Source organism: Calidris pugnax, unplaced genomic scaffold, assembly GCF_001431845.1.
Source record: "Calidris pugnax isolate Ruff unplaced genomic scaffold, ASM143184v1 scaffold273, whole genome shotgun sequence".
In the NCBI taxonomy this organism is placed as follows: Eukaryota; Metazoa; Chordata; class Aves; order Charadriiformes; family Scolopacidae; genus Calidris; species Calidris pugnax.
This window is the reverse complement of record NW_015094508.1, coordinates 3,471,880-3,495,279: the sequence shown is the minus strand read 5'-3', so window position 1 is coordinate 3,495,279 and position 23,400 is coordinate 3,471,880. Positions and strand designations below refer to the sequence as shown.

The 23,400-nt window shown below is 38.4% G+C and overlaps 1 protein-coding gene across 3 annotated transcripts in view; it reads left to right on the top strand.

Annotated features, from left to right (window-relative positions):
• Window positions 1–23,400, top strand: part of COL4A3BP (collagen, type IV, alpha 3 (Goodpasture antigen) binding protein) — a 79,214-nt gene that overhangs the window by 18,295 nt on the left and 37,519 nt on the right. For 2 of the 3 annotated variants that reach the window (XM_014964999.1, XM_014964998.1), the window contains exon 3: window positions 4,834–4,950. In XM_014964999.1, the coding sequence (XP_014820485.1) occupies window positions 4,834–4,950 (117 nt within the window). Of the gene's footprint in view, window positions 1–4,833; window positions 4,951–22,717; window positions 23,038–23,400 lie in introns of those variants that run through there. The other variant, XM_014965000.1, reaches the window with a different exon arrangement.

Genomic DNA, 23,400 nt, shown 5'->3' with positions numbered 1-23,400 from the left:
GGTGTTCTAGCAGGATGAACGGGAATTAGCATTAGAGGTTTTTGGAATCTGGCTTAAATATGACTGGAATCTAGAAATTCAAGAATTGTATTCAGCAGCTGAACAGATTTTCACATTTAGCTGTGCACAGAATCAGTGTGCAGCTATATTAATTTTTTTTAATCTTATATAAAAAAAGACTTACTGGAATCACAAAAACAGTAACAAACTGCTATGTTAATGCTTCAGGGATGTATAGTTTTGTACTACTGAATTAGTTAAGTACAATATTGTCTTCGCTCACTTAATATGTTATTATAATTTATAACCTTGGTATATTTGTAAACTACAGTTATTGTCACAGCAGTCTATGGTATTATTTTGTTAATAACAGCAAACTTGTGGAGCCAGGCTAGGTAACTTCTGTCACACTTATGCTAGTGACGTTCATGTCTGAGAACTAAAGAATGGTGGTTCTCATTTTCTGTAGGCATCTATTGTTTGTCTTGTGTCCTAGTGCCCTGTACGGTATTTTCTTAATCCAAAGAACCTTCAACATTTTAAAAAAATAAAATTAAAATAAGTTAACCATAAATAAGGTTTTTACTTCTGCAATGGAGATAGCAGCAGAAGTACACTTTAATAGTAGCGATGTACAGACTTGAGTTGGATCTACTATGGACTACCTCAGCTTTAGTCTTGTAGGGAAAAGGAGAACTTCCATTTAGAGTAGTAAGAGAAAAGCAAAAGTTTCGTTGTTCAAGTTTTGTGGATTTTTTTTCGCATGGAGTATTCTTGAAGGTTATGAAGTATATAAAAAGACTTAAGCTTCCCTGTGTGGTTTGCCTTAAGCACTTGAACCAGTATTTGTCAAGCAGATACTGCTCTGAAGCTGGTTTCATTAATACCTTGGGCTTGAGAGCTGTATAGCAGGAAGGATTTTGTGGCAATACAGTCAGCTATGACTCATGAGACCTGAGCTGGCTACGAACTTCCTCAGTAACTGTAGCCAAGTAAATGTTTCTTCATGTAAACTGTTCTTGCCTATTTAGAATTTTAGAGCTAGTACTGGTTGGTTTTATACAAAAATATCGGGGACACTTGAATATTTGCAATTATCTTTATTTAGGCAGGATTCTCTACAGGTGCCTTGGAAGAAAGCTTGGGAGACATACAGAGATTTGGGGAAGCTGGAGGCCTATTTCTTGCACCATATTCTTGCATAGAATTATGAATTAACTGTTTGGGGTGCGTTTTGTTTTTCTAATGCTGGCTCTGGGAGCAGCTCTTGGCACTTGCGCAGACTGCCTCTGCCACAGACTCTTAAAGTCTGCTCAGCTCACCTTTGAAAGTGCTATGAAGGTGGTGCTCCTGTTTGAAATGTCATGTCAGTCTGGGTTTTGTTCCCCAGTGCCCTCTCAGTTTAGGTATGTGTGCTTCTGGAGGCTGCTGTTGGGTGGGGAAAAAGCAGCTGAAGTTCTCCAACCTGCTCTAGGTCCTGAGGGTAGATAGTGAACTCCTATTTGCTTCCTGCTTCCCTGCATGACTAAAAAAACATTCCTCTTTCTTGCCTTATCTTGGTTGTGAAAGGGCAGTAGGACATTTGCTGGCCTCAGCACAGGTCCTTAGCTTGTTACTGATGAAAATCCTATTTATCCTCTAGTGTCTTGTCAGGTGGCTGGCTAAGAACTGTACCGTTTCATAATCACCTCTGAGCATAAGAAGGAAAGTGAACACTGGACTAGAAACAGTGAAAAAGGGAGATCTAAATTAAATGAGTTGAAATCTACAGGAAGAAAGTGGAGGGAACAGATACAGAAAAACTTTTAGCTGAAATTCATTTGAGGAGGATGTTAGAAGAATAAAGGACAGACCTGACACATTGTGGCTAATGCTTTGTGGTCTCTGCTAGATGCAGCTACAGAAGACAATGAAAGCATTTATAGCAAGAGGGAAACCAAGGAAGTTTGTCCATAGCTCAGTGGGGAAGAAAATGTAACAGATGATAGAAAGTTACGTACTGAAGTCTGCCAAGTTATGTGAACTCATTCCTGGTTGCAAAAAGGGTTTGTTGACAACACTTGATTTGTTCTGTGTTGAGAAAAGATCAGATCACATGTGATTCAGGTGCTTTATTTCCTCTTGGTAAAATGCATATTAGAGAACTTGCCTTTCATGTTCAGTTAATTCAGGGTTGTTACCATGGGGCCTGTCTTTAAAAAAAAAAAAAAAGGCAGTGGAAAATGGGGGAAAATAATGGATCTGATGTTAGTTGACAAAAAATATGGGAAATAGGCATTTAATAAGTACTACAAGATAGTAAATAAGTAACAGGCATTTGTCAAATGCAAATCATGTATCTCCTGCCTAATTTCCTCTTGAAGAAATATTTAGCCTTGTTAGTGGATATTTCTTATCTCTAAGAAACTTATCTAACAGGACCACCTGATCAGCTGGCTCTTTTGTAACATGGAACTGCACAGTGAGCTGAGTATAACTCTAGATCTGTTTTTTAGATGGCCTAGTCTCTTAACTATAGGTAATGCAGAAGTGTACATACAGTGACTGGCCCAGAAAAGTGTTTAAAAGTTTTCGTTAGACCTCAAGGAAAACAATCCTTTCCCTGTCTTAGCAACAAATATAATAAAAGTTACTCTGCAAGGATGGAGAATACATAAACCTGCCTTTGAAAAGGGTGGAGAGGTGATAGTTTTAAATCCCATTAGAAGATGTTTAGGTTAGAGATGGAGTGGACGGGGAAGCAAAGATGGTTGTGCACTGGAGTAAGTTGTGTATGGAAGCGTGGAATCTGTAGTACTGCAGGCTTTCAAGATTAACTTTGGCAATTCTTTCTAACTGCGTAGCATTTGATTGCTTTTAACTCCTCGCAAAGGGCTTCAGAGAGAGACAGAGAGCAGAATAATGCTGTCACAGCAGGAAAAAAAATTGATAGCTAATTCTTTCAGACTTGCTTTTTTGGTGATTTTTGGGAGAGTCTTCCATTGTTGTAGATAAGTGTCCCCCACCACATGGCTAAAGGAGGGCCTGGCAACGGGTGGCTAGGAACTGGCAGATAAGCCTGACACACTGATGGTTTGCTACTGCGAAGCAGAAGGGTTATAAGACGTGATATCCTGTCTTGGGTTTATGTGGGCAAGGTTTTGGTATTAGGGGGACTACGGAGGTGGCTTCTGTGAGAAGCTGCTAGGAGCTGCTGCTATATCTGACAGAACCAGTTCTATCTAGCTCTGAGTCGGCGGTGGTCAAAAGCCGAGCTGAACAGTGATGATAGTAGCGCCTCTGTGATAATGTACTTAAGAAAGGGTGAAAGCTGCTGTGCAGCAGCAGCTGGGAAAGATGGGTGAGAATATGGGAGAGAAACAACTCTGCAGACACCAAGGCTAGTGAAGGAGGAAGGAGAGGGGGTCATCCAGGCACTGGAGCAGATTCCCCTGCAGCCTGTGTTGAAGACCATGGTGAGGCAGGTTGTTCCTCGGCAGCCTATGGAGGTCCATGGTGGAGCAGCTATCTGCCTGCAGCCTGTGGAGGACCCCACACCAGAACAGGTGGATGTGCCTGAAGGAAGCCATGACCCCATGGAGAGCCTGCACTGGAGCAGGCTTGTGGCTGGACCTGTGAACCTGTGGAGAAGAGCCTCTGCCGGAGTAGGTTTGCTGGCAGGACTTGTGAACCCAAAAGGGACCGACATATTCGCAGAGTGGTTCTTGCATTGTGAAGGATATTATTAATGTGTAGACTTGTCTTTGGCATCTGGAATCAGTAATTGTGGTCCTTTTCACCATTTTCCAGTATTTAAGGGATGGATACAAGGAAGATGGACACTTGCTTTTTAAAAGAAGTCACATGGAAAAGACAAGGGGTAATTGGTACAAGTTACTGCTGAGGAGATTCTGATCAGGCACAAGAGAAAATTTTGGTATTCTATGATTCAGGTAGTGTCATTGCCTTAGCCCTCATTAGAGCCTGTCTGCTTCCTACAGCTACTTGCATGTGTAACTTTTCTTTGTATTCAAATTCAAAAAGGTATTCAGCTATACTTGTGTTATATTTCTTTAAGAAAAAGTTTTCAAGGGTATGGTGGGGTGGGGAATGTTATGCTCAGTTGGATATTTGATAAGGAGTAGCTTTGAACTGGCAGTGTCAGGGCACAGGACCAATTAGATCATTGTTTTGTTTCCCTGTACTTTCTTTAGCAGCGTCATTGTAATGCTAGTAAAAGCTTTTTAGTATTTTGAGGCATGTGAACTGAAAGTTAGATGCATTGAGTGGTGATATTGGACAGGATTGAATGTTGCTCCCTGTCTCACATGGTGAAAGTAGTTGGGGCAGAGCTTCCTTTAGTTCCTGCCCTTCCTTGTCATTTTGTTATAGTCTGCTTTTATGCTTCTGTCCTGGTACTTTTTGCTACCATGTATGTACCCCTTCCATCTAAGATCAATACTGATAGCAATAACCATTTTTTTTCCATGCTTTGAAATAATAATAACAATATTAAAATTATAGGTGTATTTTTCTGGCTGTTTCCAGTAGTTATTTTGCTAAAGAATTTTAAGTATGAAGTTTTGGTCAATATGCGTGGAACTTTTTGGTGATAGCTTTATTTAATAAGAATGTATTAAACAGGCTTTTCTGTTTCAGAAGACTGGCGTTTTCCATTATGAGTGTATGTTCAGTGAGACAGCTGTGTAAAATGGAATTTAGAATCTCAGATGAATTCAAGACCATATAGACCAAGTTTTCTAATTACAGTGTTTTATAGTGTCAAAATATTCTGTGAGGTATTGTTGATAATGTTACTAATTTTAGCTACTCTTACACTCTTTTCTATCACAGCCCCATGACTTTGACGAATGCAGATTTGATATTAGCGTAAACGATAGTGTTTGGTACCTCCGAGCTCAGGACCCAGACCACAGACAACAGTGGGTAGATGCAATAGAACAACATAAGGTATGTGGGTTTTTTTCTGATTTCCTTTCTTGCTCCCTCATTAGATCTGTTGATGCTTGTGGAGAGTTGCAAGCTTCCCTGTACTGTCATTAAAGTACTCAAGGTATTTATGACAGGTAAAAGCTGCAAGATGGAAGCTGTGTGTTAACTATGTTTCAAAGGAATTGATTTGCTTGTTCTTCATAGATAAAGAGTTTAAAGAACTGAGCTAACAACTGTGAACCTTTCTTGAGCTCTCCAGCCTGAAAAAGAAAAAGCTTTCATTATGTTTGAGTGATTTATTTTTTTAAATGCGTTTGTCCATCGTCTCTTGCTGTTCCTGATTCACTCATCCTGATTATTGAATTGTTTCTTATCTGTCCTAGATACTACAAGAGTCAATTCTCTAGGTTATCATTCTGGTTTTAGCCTCCTCTCTTTATCACTTGGCTGCTTTTACTGTATCTAATTACTGACTTGAATCTACTTGTCTTTTAAGGCCCTATTCTTCATCAGTATTCTGGTTCAGCTTTCCTGATCTCTTCCTTATCTCTTCCAATGAATTTGGTTATTTTCATTTTACCTAAAGGGCTTGAAACGTCAGTTGTTTTTAAAGTATGTAGCACGCAAAGCATCCATTATGTTTTCAGGTACAAGACAGGCACTGCCCCAAGGTGTTGAGTTTAGCCACAACACCTAGCACAATGTGACTTCTGCAGCTGGGTTATACAGATGTTACAAGAATATGAATTAAAGTATATATCAGAATACATACTTACCCTTACTACCCTTACCATACATACTTAAGAATACATACTTACTGAACTGGAGCTTCTTGAAGTATTGCTTACATAAGTACTGTGTGTAATTAAGAAGTCTTACCTTCTATTGGGCAATCCTTGCAATAAGCAGTACATGCTCTTAAATTTAAAGTGCTGCCTTTTGATAATGGTTCTCTAAAAAAAATCATCTCAATTAGCGTATTAGTCCATTTTTAGCTTGGCATTTTGCCTTCACTTTAGGTACAGAGGTAATGTTAAAACACACAAAATTAAGTTGCAAAACCAAGATTCTTTTCTGTAGTCTAGTACAAAAAACACAAAGTTAACCATGGAGTACTCTTGAGGCAAACATACTGCCATTTGCTTCTACTGCAATACCTGAGAGAAACATCTCAAGAGGATACACTAGACAAGTTGCTGGATTACACATCCATAGAGCTGGCATTCCAAAAACTGTTTTGCAGGCGTGGGGGTCTTAAGGTATGGAGTTGTGGGGACATGAAATTTAGTAACCCTGGGCTAAAATTCAGACATGAATGATTTAGCTGGTGAAATGCAGAACTTAATCTGAAGTCCAGGTAAGCAGAAATACAGGTTGGGTCATTGCATGCATACAGTTATCATCTCCAAACTCAGCAACAGTTAAGGACAGCCTTAAAAGAAGGCAAAGAGCAGCATGAAAAAGACATCTCTTTGAGGTTGTGCAGAACAGAGTTTAAGACAGAATTTAGGTATTTTTCATCATTCAGTCCTGCATGGGACCACTTACTTACAATATGGAAGTATCAAGTGGTTATAGTTTGGAATTCGTCATTGTATATGTAAATTTGGAATTAGAATCATAGAATTGCCTAGGTTGGAAGGGACCTTTCAGATCACCTAATCCAACCATCATCTAACACTGATAAAAACCATTGCTAAAACATATCTCTAAGCACTATGTCTACCCATCTTTTAAAGGGCTGTGACTCAACCTCTTCACTGGGCAGCTTCTTCCAATGCTTAATAACCCTTTCAGTGTAAAAATTTTTCCTAATATCCAGCCTGAACCTACCCTGGAGCAACTTGAGGCCATTTCCTCTTGTCATAATGCCTGTTAGTTGGGAGAAGAGACCAACCCACATGTCTCTACAGCCTGCTTTCAAGTAGTTGTAGAAAGTGATACGATCTCCTCTCAGCCTTCTTTTTTTTAGGCCAAACAAGGCCAGTTCCCTCAGCTGCTCCTCATAAGGCTTGTTCTCCAGACCCCTCACCAGCTTCATTGCCCTGTTTCCCCGTGTCACAAAAAATATAAAATCTTGTATTTATCAACACTGAATTTTCTTCTGCTTTACTCCCCAGCACCTATCATGAGGTATGTGTTTGCTTTTCTTTTTCTGCCTGGTATTATTGGTAGACTTAATTCATCTTATTCAGCCTCCTTTTCAGATCGTTAATGAGTGTTGAGGAACATGACTTCTAGTATTCCAAAGGTTGACCTCCCTTTGTGAAGAAGCCTTACTAATTATGCAGGTTTCTCACTAAAAAAAAAAGCAACCAACTTTTAATATCGATTTTGGTTTGGGTAGTTTAAATGTCCATGCTCTGCAAGAATTTAATGGTTCTTTTAAATAAATAAATACATTGGTACCAGATCTGCCTTCACATTTAAGAGAGTGAAATGAGAGGTTTCATGGATAATTCCACTACCCAATTTTTTGAGTATTTACTTGGAGTTAGTATCAGGATAGGAGTAATGAATGCTTTTTTTGTTGGTTTTTTTGAAGTTATCTTTCTACTCTTTGCTAAATGAAAGTGAGTCGCCTTCTGGAATGTTATGTAAACTGAAGAAAAGTATGTCCAGAAGTAGGAAGTGGAAATAAAATTCTTTCTGTTTATGCTGAACTGACAACAAACAGTTCAGTTTGCATTTGCTGTCCTAATGTGATAACACTGGGCTTGACTGTTGTGAATTTGATGGCTTTGTAAGTATGCGTAGTTTGCCATTTCATGGCTATTTGACATTCTTCAGTTTCTTGTGTATTCCTTTTTACTCTGTAGTGTTTACAGTACTCAAGACAAATAGCAGTTTTCATTCTTAAAAGGAGAGGGGAATATTTTGTCACCTCACTTCTAAATAAGCCATCAAACCATTTAATATATTAAAGCAATACATTATTTAAAAGCATTCTCTTTGTAGTATGCACCTAAATACCATGATCAAGACAAGGAAAGGAAAACAGCAAAAGGTAATGCAGTCTTTTAACAATAGCTTAGACTCAAGTCAAAAGTATATACCTAAATGTCAGAAAATCATGAGTGACTAGCATTTTTTCCCGTACAAGGTTCTGTTGTCTTTGTAATACAGTAGCAGATTTGTTTGATGAATGTTGTAGGTGTGGAGCTGCATCTGTTCCTACTTAACTGTTCCTACTAAAATACATAGAAATGCTATCAACAGAAGCCTTGGAAAAATGCTGTGTGCACATAAATAGGTGTACGGTGTAATTAAACATAAAGCAGAAATGCCCAAATCCAGTCTTCATTCTGGTTATTGCTAATGTTTCTCAAAGAATGTGTCTCCAAATGTCTTGTTTCTATAGTTTCTCTATTGAGTGGTTAGTGCTATATCTTATAATTTATATACAACTTTGTAGGAAAAATGTACTGCTTCTTAATAATATTGATAGGATCTGAAAAACAGATTTTCTGTGAGTCTGGAGGTTAATCTCATTTTTCATTTGAATTTCTATGAACAACACTTATTTTTAAGTAACTTCTCACCCATCCTTTAATTGTCTTCAAATTTGTGGAAGTCTTATATCTAAACACTTGATTGAGATAAGGACAAGATGGGCTTTTATGAAGCAAAATGTCCCATTTCACTGAAAAGTTCAGATTTTTGTCTGCTTAGTCTGAAATTTTCTGAAGGAACTGTCCTGATCAGGTTATAAAAATCAAGGAATTCCTTGACAAACTGTTGTTACCAGATAAAAATTATTTTTGTTTAAGAACTAGGTTCTTGAAATGACACATAATAATTTGAATAAAATTGACAGAGGAAGTTATTTCCTTTACTAAGCAGTCATTTTTATTAACTTGAATCTACTGCTATATAAAGTAGTTTTTTGTTTGTTTTTGAAGCTCTTTGTTGCTTGCTGAGTGGGTAGGTAGTTCTGGTAGGCTGCTTAAGCTGTTTGCTAACAAAAGTATGTTTGTGAGACTTACTGTAGCATGTCACAAGGTTGTTTATCTTTAGAGTATGAAAGATGGACTACAGCTTTGTGACTGTGTTTCATTGTGCTCAGAACAGAGAAAACACTGATTTAAAATGAATTTTGTATTAAATTTGAATATGAGCAGACTTAGAAAAACTTTCTGCTTAGCAACACCAATGAGTAGCTGGTAGCCAAGAAATGTAAAACATCTAATGTTCAAGCATAAAAACTTCTAGAATTTTTTGCTCTTTTTTTCATCATTGCATTAGCCTTTTCTTGTATTGAGGTTTCTGGATACTGACTAGGTTAGATGTTTCAAGTCCAGCATTCCAAAATGCATTAAATGAATAGTGTAAAACAGTTACATCGGTGAGGCAAATGAGAAAATAGTTCATGTGTAACCAAGAGTCCTTTCTTCTACTTAAATGTACTGAGCAGATACTTTATCTGTAAAATATCTGGTTGTAAGGGTGTGTATCATTATGAAGCTTTTCTGTTCTCCTACCCTAAGAGACAATCAGGTCTGGGGTAACTTATGACCTTTTCTTAGATGGATCTAATGGAAATGTATATTGCTGAAGAACTCAAGACCAGACTAGGTTTCCACATTTCTCCAGTATGAAAACATTGATGGTGCATGAGCACCAAGGTATCGATGCTTTTGAAGCGTTACTCTCTTCTTAAATAATAAATTAAGGGGCTGGCTCCACATCTCTACCATAGTTGGAAAATGGAATATGGAATTTCTAACCTGGCTTAAATGTTTAGTTCTGTGCTTGGAGGAAAATGGGTCAACCTGTAGAGTTAACCTGGGTTAACCTGTAGTGAACATGGACTCCTTTAGCATGTAGCTTCTAACAAGTAACATGAATATGTGCTATGTAGTATGAATAAATAAGATTTACTTTTTCACTGAAGTGGGAAGTGTTTCTTTATGCATATTAAAATTATCCAAAGTTTTTCTTCTTTACCCTGTATTCTAGTAGAGTTGATGTTAACTTACAAACTTGCATTGCTTCCTAAAGGTATAGATGGAGTGAATTGCTGTTTGCTGCGAGAACCATCTAGATTATTAAATTTTGAGTAAATTAACTTGAACTCCTGAGATACAGACAATGATTTCTTGTAATGTTAATCTAACACCTGATTTGAAAACTTGCTGAGAATTTCTTTAGAAATGAGTGTTCCACGAGAAACTCTGCATCAACTTAGGTTTGTCCCATTTTGTTCTGGTTTAATTTTAATTTTTTTCTAACACAGGTTCTGCATGTGTTCATTACTGACTTTGTGACTCTTCAGCAGAATAAATTGATAGTGTTTTAAGTCATGGATTTTTAAAATCTTGTGTTTATCAAACTGAAATACTGTTTTAAGTCTTGCTGAACTTCTTACAAAATGTGTCTTTGCTGTGTCAAACTGGAAAAGTCATTCTCCAGAGGGATATCTAGATATCCAACAAATTCAGCATGTAAGAAGTACATAGGTTCCCTTTTTCATTTTGAAGTGGTGATATGCAAAGTGTTTATATCTAGAGCAAGAGGTATGAATTTAAAATTCTGACTGTGAAAGGCGTCGAGTGGCTACCTTGAAGTAGTCACTCCTTCATCGTTTTTACTGTTGATTAGACATAGGGAGAGGAGTAGTCATTACTTAGGTTATACTGAAGCATTGGGAAGAGTAAAATTCATAAAATGTCTCTTTTCTAGCAATTTATTTTTCCCCAAATAACATGGGGGGAGGAGGCATGGCAGCCTCAAGGGGTCGAAGATAGTTTAGCTTGTAATTCTCAATGTATACTACAAATTGTTTTTTTAAATTACCAGTTTTCAGACTCAGTAAGATGCTTCACATCCCAGTTTTTTGCATTCTTGAAGTACAGGTCTAGTTAAGATGGTGAAAAACGAAAAAGCTGATTTTGGCAGGCTATTGAAGTCAAATTTAGGAATAAGTGTTAAATCAATTTATTCACTTCCTCTATGAAACACTGATATGTTTCCAAACCAGTAAACTAGAATTGGGACATTTTGCTTTGAGCTTTGTTTTGAGTGTGGATCTGAGTTCATAGATTAATTTAAAAAAACTGCAGGGCAAATTTTAAACAGCATAATTTTGATTGCAGGTGATAAGGGTGCTTCACAATAACGTTGTGGAAAAAACCCCTACCCCACTCCCCACTGTCAGCTTGAAATTTTCAAATGAGTTACTGTGTGTGCTCTTAGGCATTGAAAAATATTACTACTAATAGCAATTGTGATGTTGCAGCAGAAAAGGCAACCGAGTTCATGGGTGTCTGAGAAGAGGACAAGGGGTAGAGATGGGCTTTGGCTAGTCTAACATGAGTACAACACCATACAAAAATAGAACTCCCAGCGGCTGAAAACAGAGCACTGTAGTGTAGTGCACTTGAATAACATCTTTAATATAACAAAATAATCCACAGAGTACTCTTCTAAGAGTCTCCTCAAACTGTTCTAGTTGTTCCAATTCTAAGGTTGAGTTAATGTCAGATTGCTTAAATCTGTTGGTAGTACCAATCACCTTCTCAGTATGAAGGACATCAGGTAAAACACTGAAGTACAATATTGAAGTATTTCTTTAATTTAAACTTGACCTTCTGTCTTTGTGTTATGTCTCTCATGACCTCAAGTGTAAGAGGTTATGTGAGAGTTAACTTTTTTGAAACTCAGAGCAAACCTTAAATTTCACTTTCAACTTAGGGATAAGCACCCAGAGTATTTCTGTTCCTTGAGTTCTGTAATTGAAGTGCTTCACCTTCAGACTGAGACCCAAGTGCATCGACCCATTCCTTCCACCTAATAGCTGCCTTAAGAAATTTCACATTAACAATACTTCAAGTCAAGCTTTTGTTTGAATACTGTATTTAAATATTGATCTATGAGATTATTTTTAGTTAGCTGTGCTAAGAAAACTTTGGAAAATGCTAATGGAGATAACTTTCTCACGCTACTGTTTTATTAGCAGTAGATGCCGGAGCAAAAAAAAATCTGACCAGTTAATCTGTCTTATGTTGACCTGAACAGCTCCCCATTCCTCAGTTGTTCATGTGGAGATCTTTTACAACTCCCTGATACTTTGTATGACTCTCTTCCAGTCCGTGTCTTTCTTTGAGGTACAGCAACAAAATTTGACTTAGTATTCCCACTGAGAATATTACAGATATTGTATAGAATGTAAGATTATTTTGTCTGTCTTGTCAACTACCCTGTTTTGCAAGACCATGATTTTTTTTTTAGTTATTCAGCTTGAGAACCACTAAATCTGATCCATTTTTAGAACTATCTGCAGATTGCTACCTGTCCTATGTTTGTGCAGTACAGTATTTCCTATAAACAAGTAAACGTTGAACTTCATTTTTCTCTAGTGTACACAAGTATCAAGTTTTTGCTGCTCTTCTATCAATTTCAGCCTTTCCAACTCCACTGTCTTGAGTTTTGGTTTCTTTCCAGAAATAATTCTTTATGCTGCTTCCTTTGAGTTAATTTTCTTAAGTGATTGTGCTTCTTCTAGTGCTTTCCAAAGTGTGTGGACTGGCTGGGTGAAGAAAGGCTGGACTGTTCAGCAGTATTGCTTAATAGCTGAGCTTGCTTGTTATTCTGTTGGGAGCTGCTTATTTGATTCTGAAGCTTTACGTGTACATGCAGTTAAGATAATCTTAAATCTTTGTATCCATGAAAGCTGTTATCACTGTCTGCCACATGTTCCTAATTAAGAAGTTTTCTCCTTCATCTAGTCTAGGCATTAACAGGTAGTCTTTATAATCTTAGTAGAAGTCTTGAACTCTCCTTCTCTCAAACCCCTACCCCCAAAAGGTAGTAAACTTAGTTGAGATTATTTACTCCTATCTTTCCTCTAAGTTAGCTAAATATGTGATTTCACTGAAGATCCCAATGCACATAAAGGTTAAAGTAACCTTTTGATCACTGTAAAGCTGGACTGGTGAACCAGAGTGTTCTGAAATTCCTAAAGAATGCCTGAAAATTACAGGCCAAAATGCAAATTAGCAGCGCATTGCCTTGTGGATGCAGTACCATGTGAAAGAAAACACTTGGAAAAGTGTGAACTTGATACCGGATAGCATGAAAGCCTTGTGACACTACTGCTAAGCTGTTAAGGGTATGTCGGTCAATATTTTTGTAATGCTATTTAATGAAGAGTGATGTACATAGCTAAAATAAACTTGGTGCCAAGTCTAACGCTGAGTCTTGAGGTGACCGGAACTGAGTTACCAGGCTCAGCTTGCAGCTGGCTGTGCTGTAAATAACCACTATAATTTACATAAACAAGTGGTAAACTCAAAGGCATGATTAATTCACTTTGAAAACAACTGTGGTAGATCATTTTGATAGCGTATACTTTCATTTAGTAGAAATAAGGGGAATGTCAATGTTTGATACTGGCAGTCGAGCTCCCTGTGGCAGAGTGGCAGCACATTTTTACATAGTCTCCCTGAAAACGGTATTGTTCGTTGAGCTTGACTTTGGTGGTAAATGCCTCTTAGAATCAGGGTAAGCTCATGGTGTAATGAACTGAAAGTACAGAGCTGCAATGTGGAAATAGTAAGTGGTTAAACAGTTAAAAGGTGACATTTGCCAAACAGATCTGCATGCTGTTTACTCAGAATTATTACTCATCAGCTCAAACAGTACTGTGCATTAACAGTTTAACAGAAAAATCTTGGATACCCTGTATGCCTCGTCTACCAAATGCAGTCTTTTTTTCTTTCTAAAAAGACTTTGTATGGGGTGGCTTTTCTTCAGTCAGCTTTCATTACAGTGAAACTCATTGAGCTGATATTAGCAGACCAGTTACACCCTAGCCATAGGGAGTAGATGCTGCTCAGCCACATGGGTGGGGTGCAGAAGTGGTGGTGATACATATTCAGTAACTTTTGGGCTTTTTTAAGACAGACACACAGGTACACACCTCACAGCCCCTATGTCTCTGCTGAAAAACACAGTAACTGCAGGAGCTAATGTGACTAAGGAGCTCAGGAATACTTTTAAAAGCATAAGAATAAGACTTGGGGCATCTTCTGCCTTTTTTTTAATTTGATGTCCACTTGCCATTATTGCAAGTTCTTAAGGTAATTCTTTTAATATAATTTCCACTGTAGGACAATAAAAAGATAATTTTCTCTCTTAAAACAGTAATGCTTGAAAATGTCTTTGCTATTGTGTTAGTGTCGTCTAGGTGAATGGACTTACTACAGAGTAATCAAAATTGTGGTGTGCTGAGCATACCTGTTTTAAATGGGAGAGGGAGGAAGGTTTAATATTTAACTGCTAATATCTAAATGTCCTGTATTGATTGATATGAACACAGGCATCAGAAAGTGTTGAAGGTGGGGAGGAACAAAGAGAGAGGTGTCTATCTTTCATCCCACCCTTCTGAAATAACTTCATCTGAAATAACTTGTGGGTGTTTGTGTATTACCTTAAAATTGCTGGTTTAAGCAAGCTAGTATAGCTGAAGCTTCTCAGCTGGTAAGAACTACTTGCCCCTGATGTATGTTGTGATGGTGATAGTGAAACTTGTGGAAGTTGTAGAGAAGCTGCGGTTTCAGGGGAAGATAGATGCATTTCTCAAATTATTAGTCCTTTACTGGAAATAACAAAAATTCCTTTCTTTAAAATTGACTCAAATTGACTTCCTTCAAGGAGGAAAACTTGGGTATGTCTTACACATTCCATTATGTTAGAACTGTTATCAGCAGGAACCCTTTAATAGATATGATATTGCTTGTCGTTTAATGTTACTAAATTTGCTAAGTGCACTTATTGCTGGAAACTCTGTTTCCTGAAAGAAGACTTTAAGGGAAAGCCAATGAATCAGCAGTTTCAGTTGACTACGCAAGTGTATGCTGCAGCAAACCTAAATGCTGTCACTTCCAAACTGTTGAAACTTCCCTTTCAGGACAGGAAGAAATAGCTCTTTGTCTGTCTTGGCACCCTTTTGCCACTCTTGGGCCCATGTTTGAACAGCAGCTGTAAGTTGCAGCTTTATTAATAAGTAGTTACAGTTAAGATTGTTTAAAGCTGGACTAAAGCTTTCAGTCCATTCCAGCCCAACACACTTGATTAATTATAAACAGTGCAAATTGTTTCACTTTGACCAGCCCAAACTTTCTTTGCTTATGTGTTCCAGTTATGTTTCATAACAATCACTTTGGCTTTGAAAATAGATATTACAATTCTCTGAAGAATGCATCCTTATGGGGTGGAGGTCAGGGTATCTAATTGGACATGCTCTGAGCAGGAGGTGGTACCAGAGATACTTGCAACCTAGTAATTCTGATGCTATGATAAAACCACGTTTCTTACATAGCGGTTCAGTTCTTCCTTGCTCATGTCACAGTATTTTCTGCTTCACAGCAAAAGGATTCCTCAGTTCTGTCTTGAAACGATCCTATTGTAACAAAGTAAAGTTTTGTTGCCTCAGTTTGCTGGTTTTCAGACTTTGTCAATAAAAGATCCAGTTAAACTCTGTCTCCTTGAAGTTTTGCTTTATTGTTGCATTATTTGAAGGTGCAGCTTGTACTTACTTACATTCCTGTTTATACCTGCCCCAAATATGCTAAAGAAGGTTAAACAGAAAATGAAGTATCTATTTCATTTGTTTAGTGGTAGTAGAAGGTTTGAGGAAATCTGTTGGGTAAATCTGCCATTTTGAAATGTAAAAAGTGCAAAGATTAGTAATAATAGCTATTTAGGCTATGCTTCCCATAATCTGATCAAACAACACATAGGACTAAAGGTTTGTGGAAGTATATCTGATCTTCAGAGACTTCCTGGGCTGGTTTGTGTTTTAATTCTTGAAGAGGCCATCATGTCTGCTAGACGCATATCTTTAACAGATCAGGAGTGTTTAGCTGACAGTGCCAAGTCATACATAGCTTCTCTTCTTGGAGTATCCGTGTGAATAGACAGGTGATGCACCTGGAGTAAAAACATGCTCCATTATGCATTTAGGCTTGGTCATAAGAAAAGGAAACCTGCACTATATGGCCTGAGGCTGCAATTAGAGGTAAATATTTGTGTGTCACCTGGGTGGAAAGGCTTTCTGCTAGCTTTATTGATTTATAGTGTCTCAATACAAAATGCTTCAAGAAGGATCTTTTTTAGAGCCCTGTGATACACAGGCAGTCTGCAAAGTTTTCCTTCACTATCCTAGACTGTGGTTCTGCAGCTTTGAGTCTGGAGTGGTTTTGGATGTAGATACCATAGCTTCACTTCTCTGCCATTTTTATGGCTGCTACTTTGTCATGCCTGAACTGGACTATATGCAAATCTGTCAGAATATGAAGATCTGGTGGCAGAATATGCATTTTGTCACTGCCATGCAGAATGGGCCAGGAGCACCTTGTCTTGCCAGTGGAGTCAGGTTTTAATGTTTTGCAATTCAAAGCAGATAACAGCAAGAATGTAGCCACTGTCCTTCAGTCTGCCCTACACACATTCCCATGTCTGTAGGCAGTAGTGTCAGTGTTTTGGTCAGTTTGTGAGCTGTTAACGTGTGGGTGACTTTCTCTTGATGAATTCTTCAGGGATATACCTCTGTAAGAGAACCAGCAATGGGATTGGACTTCAGCACTATGTAGACAGTACATGGGTCTAGAAAATTTAACCTAAGGACGTACATATTGAATGTGTTTCTGCAGTTGCCTGGACTTCTCATAGTATAGTGTGCAGATAAAGCACAAGCTCTTGCAGAAAGTGCTTTTCAAACCACAGTGGTGCTGTCACAAAATGAGTCAGTTTAATTACTAGAACACTGAGTTAGAATAGGCTAATAAAGTGATTGTTTTATCACTAGTACGTAGTTCTGTAACTAATGTTCTAACTAATGAGGAAAAGGCCTCAAGTTGCACCAGGTTTAGATTGGATATTAGGAAAAATTTTTACACTGAAAGGGTTATTAATCATTGGAAGAGGCTGCCCAGGGAAGGGGTTGAGTCGCCATCCTGGCGGTATTTAAAAGACGGGTAGACATAGTGCTCAGAGATGTGGTTTAGTGGTGGGTTTTGTCAGTGTTAGTTTGGTTGGACTAGATGATCTGAAATGTCCCTTCCAACTTAAGCAATTCTATGATTATTGCAAGGAGGGTTTTTGTGTCGGTACCCAGTGCTGCACTGGCATTGTTTATCTTGTTCATAGTTTTTTTTTTACTCCTCTGGAAAGCAGTAAGAACAAAACTGGTGACCCACAGCTTAATGTACAACCTAATGATGGCTGATAGTATTACAGTCCTGTATAAAACTGGTGATAACACTTACCCTTAAGTCTGGAGCATTTTGGAGCCTAGATCCTTTGATTTGCTTTCTTCTGGTGCACTAGAAGCAGTCCTTTGTGACCTGTTTTTCCACCGGTTCCTGGATTTTCCTTCAAGGGCAGGGCAGGTCGTCTTATTGTGAAGACCTGTGCTGTGCTTGAAGTTGTTTTTTCTATTGTCTTGCAGAAGGGGTGTTGGCTTTCAGCAAATAAAAGCAGTCTGATTCTTTTCACATGAATGAATAATGATCGGGGCTGAGGGGGGGGAGTGGGGGAGTGTTGGGTGTTTTTGTATTGGCAGATGACTTTAATTTTCTTACTGAGGTCTGTAATGTCAGGTAACACTTCAATTATCAAAAGATTAGCTTTGAGAAAGCTGCGTTGCATAAAACAGTTCTGCAAACCCCTAAGGAAACCCACTTAAACTGAAATGTTATAAATAGAGTCGGTAACTTATTTCAAATGGAATGTCTCTGTATCACTACTGCGTGACTTTTTGTGGGTTTGGAAGGGTTTAACTAGAACTTTATTTCTTCTGATGCTTCTCAAAGTGCATATGCATACAGGGAAAACTAGTTTGGTGAGAACCTACTTAATGCATGCTCCGTACATGAAGAAATCCTGTGCTTGTTCATCAGGCTGGTATATAAACCTCCTTTTCACTGTGAGCTGTATGTTTGACAGCTGCAGACTAATGGCTGAGCAGTTGAATGTGAAGAAAAGTCTTCTGCAGAGACGTGCTTCTTGAGAGAGAGGTGACAAAATTGCTGTATGTTATATATTAAACGTTCTTTTTTAAAGCCAAATTATAATGATCCTAACTGCTTCATGTTAAATGAAGTTTTAGGAAATCTGTGGCTAAACATTTGTCAGAGTGTTTAATTTGGTGCTAATGACTTTGGATAATCTGAAGTGGAAACTAACGTGTTGTTAGTTCCTTCACTGTTTTTAGCCAGCTCAGAGGTTATATTAAGAATAATTTCATTAATCTCTATTAAAACTTCTAGCTCACTGCCATTGTTTCAGTAATAGATGTCACTGTTACTTCTTGCATACTGTGTGGTAAACCTTATCCTCGCTTAGCAATGTGTCTCAAAGGTAATTATAAAGGCTAAAGGTAAAACTGCTCTGTTGTTAATCGCCTGGCGGGGAGAGGAGGTTTCTGTGCAGAGGGACGGCAGCAGGAACAGGGTGAGGGTTACTATTGGGCTTTGACCAATAGTAACCTTTAGACGCGCCTGTTTCCTTTTGGCTGTTGCCCTCTAGTGGTCACACAGGATATTGGCCGGGGGAGTTTCAACCCACGAACTGCTAACTTTTCAAACACTTGGACGTGAAGAAATCGCCACAGAAGTAATACCGGGTGTACGAAAACTTAATTTGCGCGGTCTTGGCCTGTTAGAACACAGTGTCTTGTGGACATACTCTCCTGCTTCGGGTTGGTGATTCAACAACCTTTTGTAAATCATCTGAGTTCTTATCCTTTCAGACATTCAGATGTGCCTTTTACTTGAAACTCAACCATACAGAGCTCTTAGCATAATATAAATTTGCTTCTGAAGTTTTTTGAGGTGGGAACTGTGCTATAGTTGCATTTCTTTGCCTTTCTGTATCTGGGACTAGGCCTTGTATCTCAACATTGGAAATGCTAAGATAATTTGTCACTTTAGCCTTTGATTGTATCACACTAGACTTATTCTTGACCCACAAATTAACATGAGAATTATAGAATTGGGTAGTGCTAGTCTTTGTAAACCAATTCATGTTTGTCTTAATTTCTAAAAATGGTGGTACATCCATTGTGTATCAGGTGTTTGACTTAAGATCTTGCAAATGTTTCTTATTGTGGTAAGTTATTTTCTGCTTGTCATGCAGAACAGTTCTTTGTTTATATAGTTATCCTTTCAGAACTTTAAATTGATAGTTCTAGTCTGTTAATCTTTAGTGGAAAAAAAATTATCTTTGGACAGAATTATTACCTAATTAGTTTGAGCTTAAGATGCAGAATCTTTATGTTGCCAGATTGATGTATTGCTGGAAACAAGCCTAAAGCTGCTACTGATGGCAGGACTCTGGGCTTTGTTTCTAAACAAACATAACTGGCACAAATAGAAGGATTGGTTTTATGAAACTTCAACCCTGGACAACATGAGGAATCTGAAACTATATAAGGAACATGACAAAAAAAGATGCACGTCCTGGGTAGCTCCTTATTTCATATAACTTTTTTTGTGCAAGTGTGTAATGAGTGCAGTGATGAGCTTCCCTTGGTTTTGAGGGAAGTGAGTGTTGAGACCTGATAAAAACAAGGGCTACAGCAAGAAGGAAGTGAATAGGAAATAGGTTTTGGAAGTCAAGAAAAATGTGTTAGATTTGATACGGTGTAAGATGCAAAACAAGCACTGTGCTGAAAGTAGACTCTTCTCTTTACCTACCTTTTCCCAAATTACTGTTGTAATATTGCAGTTTAAGCTGAATGTGTTCTCGTGATATTCCTTTGGGTGTAAGATCAATTTTTCTTAAATATTCCGTCAAACATAATATAGATTTACCCATCTTTGACAATTCCAGCTGCCTTTATCCTCCAGTGCTTGCAGCCTGTTGCATACTCAGGGGTATGCCAAGCGTTTAACAGATTTCTATTCTGATGGCTAGATGGATGTCTGAGGATTGAATGGAGGGGAAAATTTTATTACGATGTGTAGCAGTGACAAGATAACTGTTAACTGCAGTAGATGAACAAGAGATTAGTGGTCTTTGTTGGTTTTGGAGAAGCATTCGCTTTGATACTTTTTTTGTTTATTGATAAGCTTGTTGATGGATTTGTTCTGTGTTACTCTAAAGCTTTTTGTAGTCCCTTTTTTTCTGCGCAATTAAAGAACCTTGCCTGCATCTATGCTTTGAATTCTAGGTTTCTTGATATAAAAGTGTTTCTTCTGAGTAAGCAAAGCGTAGGCTTCTCAAGTCCAGAACCCAGACTATCTCAGACTTGCAAAAAGTAACTTTCTGCAAAGGTGGGCAAAACCACCAACTTTGCTGTTTAACCATGGTCTCTCCTTTGAAATCTGATTCTGGTCTAACCCAGGATTCTTTGGCATAGCACTGGTTGTGGATGTGTTTTTCCAATTCTGCACAGAGGTGATATTTAAGGTAGTGAAGTATTACATTAATAGGTTAAAAAAAGAAAAAAAAAAAAAAAAAACAAAACACAAAACCAGTCAACCAAACAAAAACCCCCAACAACCAAGTGGTAGTAGAAAGCAATTAATCCTTCCCTGCCACTTTGAAGGATAAGATATTATTTACATGTCTGTTACCTGCGAGCACAGGGTGCAGTTCACTCTGGTGGCTGCTGATGGGAGCTGGGTTACCCCTGTGTGCCTTGTCCCGGCTTTCCCTCCGCATCCTTGCAGGGGAGAAGCCAGTCCCCAGCTGCTGCAGCAGGTTTCCCTGCCACCTCCTGGCTCCTCTGCCTACTAGCACTTGTGCACCGTCCCTGGCAACACTCCTTTTAGAATTTTATACAATGCAATGATTTAATATAACTATTAAATGCAGTTTAACTATTGTGTAGCTTTGTATAGCTGTTAAAAAGAAAGATATGGTAAGTGCTTGCAGCAGGATCAAGAACTGTTCTGATTTTTAAAGGCACAGTTGTGCAAGGACTAGCCTTAAACCAAGATCAAGCAGTATGTGTTTGAATGAAATAATTATTTAAAATTTATGACTATACCTTCTACCTGTCAAAGCATCAAAGCAAGTAAGAATACTCACTTCAGTGTATTGGGAGCCGTGGCCAGAACATCAGTGCTTTTCCTGGCAGTGGTAGCAGAATGGAGATTCCTAATTATTGTGTAGCTCTAAAGATCTTACTTTTCCCTCTCCTGACAGCCCAGATTCATAGAAGGGGCAAATGTAGACCTCTCCCAGTCTTGCTGTAGCCTCATGGCCCAACAGTACAAGCTGCTTTAGTTTTATTGCTGATCAGTATACAGAGGAATGCTATTATTGTCACCTTGGGTTTCTGTACTTTGGCTCAGGGAAGAGTATTATTCTATAAAATTACACTTGTACACAGTGGTTCCCAAGCATGAGGAGCAGGACATTAAAGGCTGTGGGCTCTTGAGTGTCCTCCTGGCTGTTCTTCATTTTGCTTTTGGAGTGGCTGCCTCTCCCTGTTCAACTTTTGTGGAATCTTAGCATTTAAAGATGTTGAATAATATTTGGTGAGTAGTTTTCCTGTGTACATTAAGAGTTAAGAGAATTCATAGAAAAACAGTGCACATCCATGTAAGTAAACATGGGTGTGAACTACGTGGATAAGGATTATCAAAAACCAGTCATTGGCCTTTAGTTGCCTCTTTGTCAGCATGCGTTCTCTTCTTTCTGCAATGATTTGTGTTGATGCTGCTTCTCAGCAGAGAACTTTCGATTTTTGTTACTTAGATTGGACAAGTGAGTATAGCAGTTACAATAATCTTAGGGCTGTATTGCTATGGTTTGAGAAACCTGGTCTTGTGGGAGGTGTCCCTGCCCATGGCAGGGGGGGTTGGAACTTAATGATCTTTAAGGTCCATTCCAACCCAAACCATTCTATGATTCTGGTGGTTTCAGTTTTCTTATTATACTTCTTTTTCAACTCAGAATTCCTGGTTTTTTTTTTCCACCTGTGCATGTAGTATGCTATTTACTATGGAATTACCACATTTATCACTGTTGGAGGAAAAATATTACTACATTTGTTCACCTGCTTGTGCAGCTGCAAAGAAAGGTCATGTTAGAAGCTTTTTTGTTTTCTAAGTAATCCCCTGCACTGTGCTTGGGAGGTCTGTAGGCAGGGGAACCATTATCCAGCTGCTGTGACCTGGATTGTGAAATTCCCATCTCTGCCTTCCTGCCAATAAATACCTCTGTTTTGAAACTTCAAATTCCCATTGTCAGCGGCTATGGAACAATTGGAAAATCAGACCTATAGACACGTTAGTTGTATTTTTAACTTCAGTCCTTAGGACTGCCCTGCCTGTAGTGTGGTGTTATTAATGCCTGCAGGCATCCCTAGGTAGCCCTTCTTTGGCTCATCCTAGCAGTAACACTTCAAGTCTGTGGTGAAACAAGTCTAAAAATTGTCCTTGGAACACAGTTGTTTCACCGAGCTTGTCTGCTTTGTCTCCACCAAATCTTTCATAGTACCTTTTTCATTTTGTGTTTTTACTTTTTTCTGCATTCTTGTTTTTCATAAGCTATTGCAGTTTGATCTCTTGGATGTTTTAGTAGGATTTTTTTAGAAATACTGCAGAGAACATGATTAGAGTCACTGTATCCAAATGTCTGTTTCATCGCCTCCTAGGGTGTGCCGTATGCCTAGAGGGAGGAGCTGCTTGCTGCTTGTGTTATGTAAAATAATAAATAATTTATGCTGCTAACTGAAAATATCTGCCTTGGTAGACAAACATGATTTGAATTGCTTGACAGGCACTAAGTTGAGACATAATAAAAAGATTCCTTGAAGACATGGGAGAATAATTTGCTTTGATTTATTTCTTCTTAAAGAGGGGGAGCTTTCCCATGAGCCTGTGCTTTACTCGAGAGTATTACTGACCCACTTTAGGAAACCCCTGACTGTCGGATCAGTGTGAGCTGTAATGGAGGTCTGCGGTGTGATTCTGCAGATACTTAGCTATTTTACTGAAAGCAGCTTTTCTGATGCACTGCCTTGTTGCTGATACCAGCAACCTGCTCCAATAAAGAATCACATGAAGCTTTGGATCATGTGGCTCTTTCCTCTCGTCTGACACAACAAAAGGATTAATGGATTTTGTGCACCGCCTTAGAAAGCTGAAGGTGTTGCGATGTACTAACAAGTGCCAGTTTTAGTGTGGCTTTGAAGCTATGATGAACGCATGGAATTGCAAAGAACTGCATCTGTATAGTGAGCATGGTAATTTAGCTTTAGTGCTTGGTGGTATGAATTGATACAACTACTGCAAGTTATTTTGTTTTCAAGCAGAGACTCTTGGCTTCTATTATATGGACTCTACCTGCTTTTCCAGTTTTTTGTCTTGGGAGATTAAAAATTGTGTAAACAGAAGAAGCCTGTTTCTACATTCCTCTTCTCAATGTAATTGACCATTTCTACAGTGAATAGTTAATGATGATCTGCTTTGCAAGACATAAATGCGGCAGTGACCTGCTCTCTTTTAGATG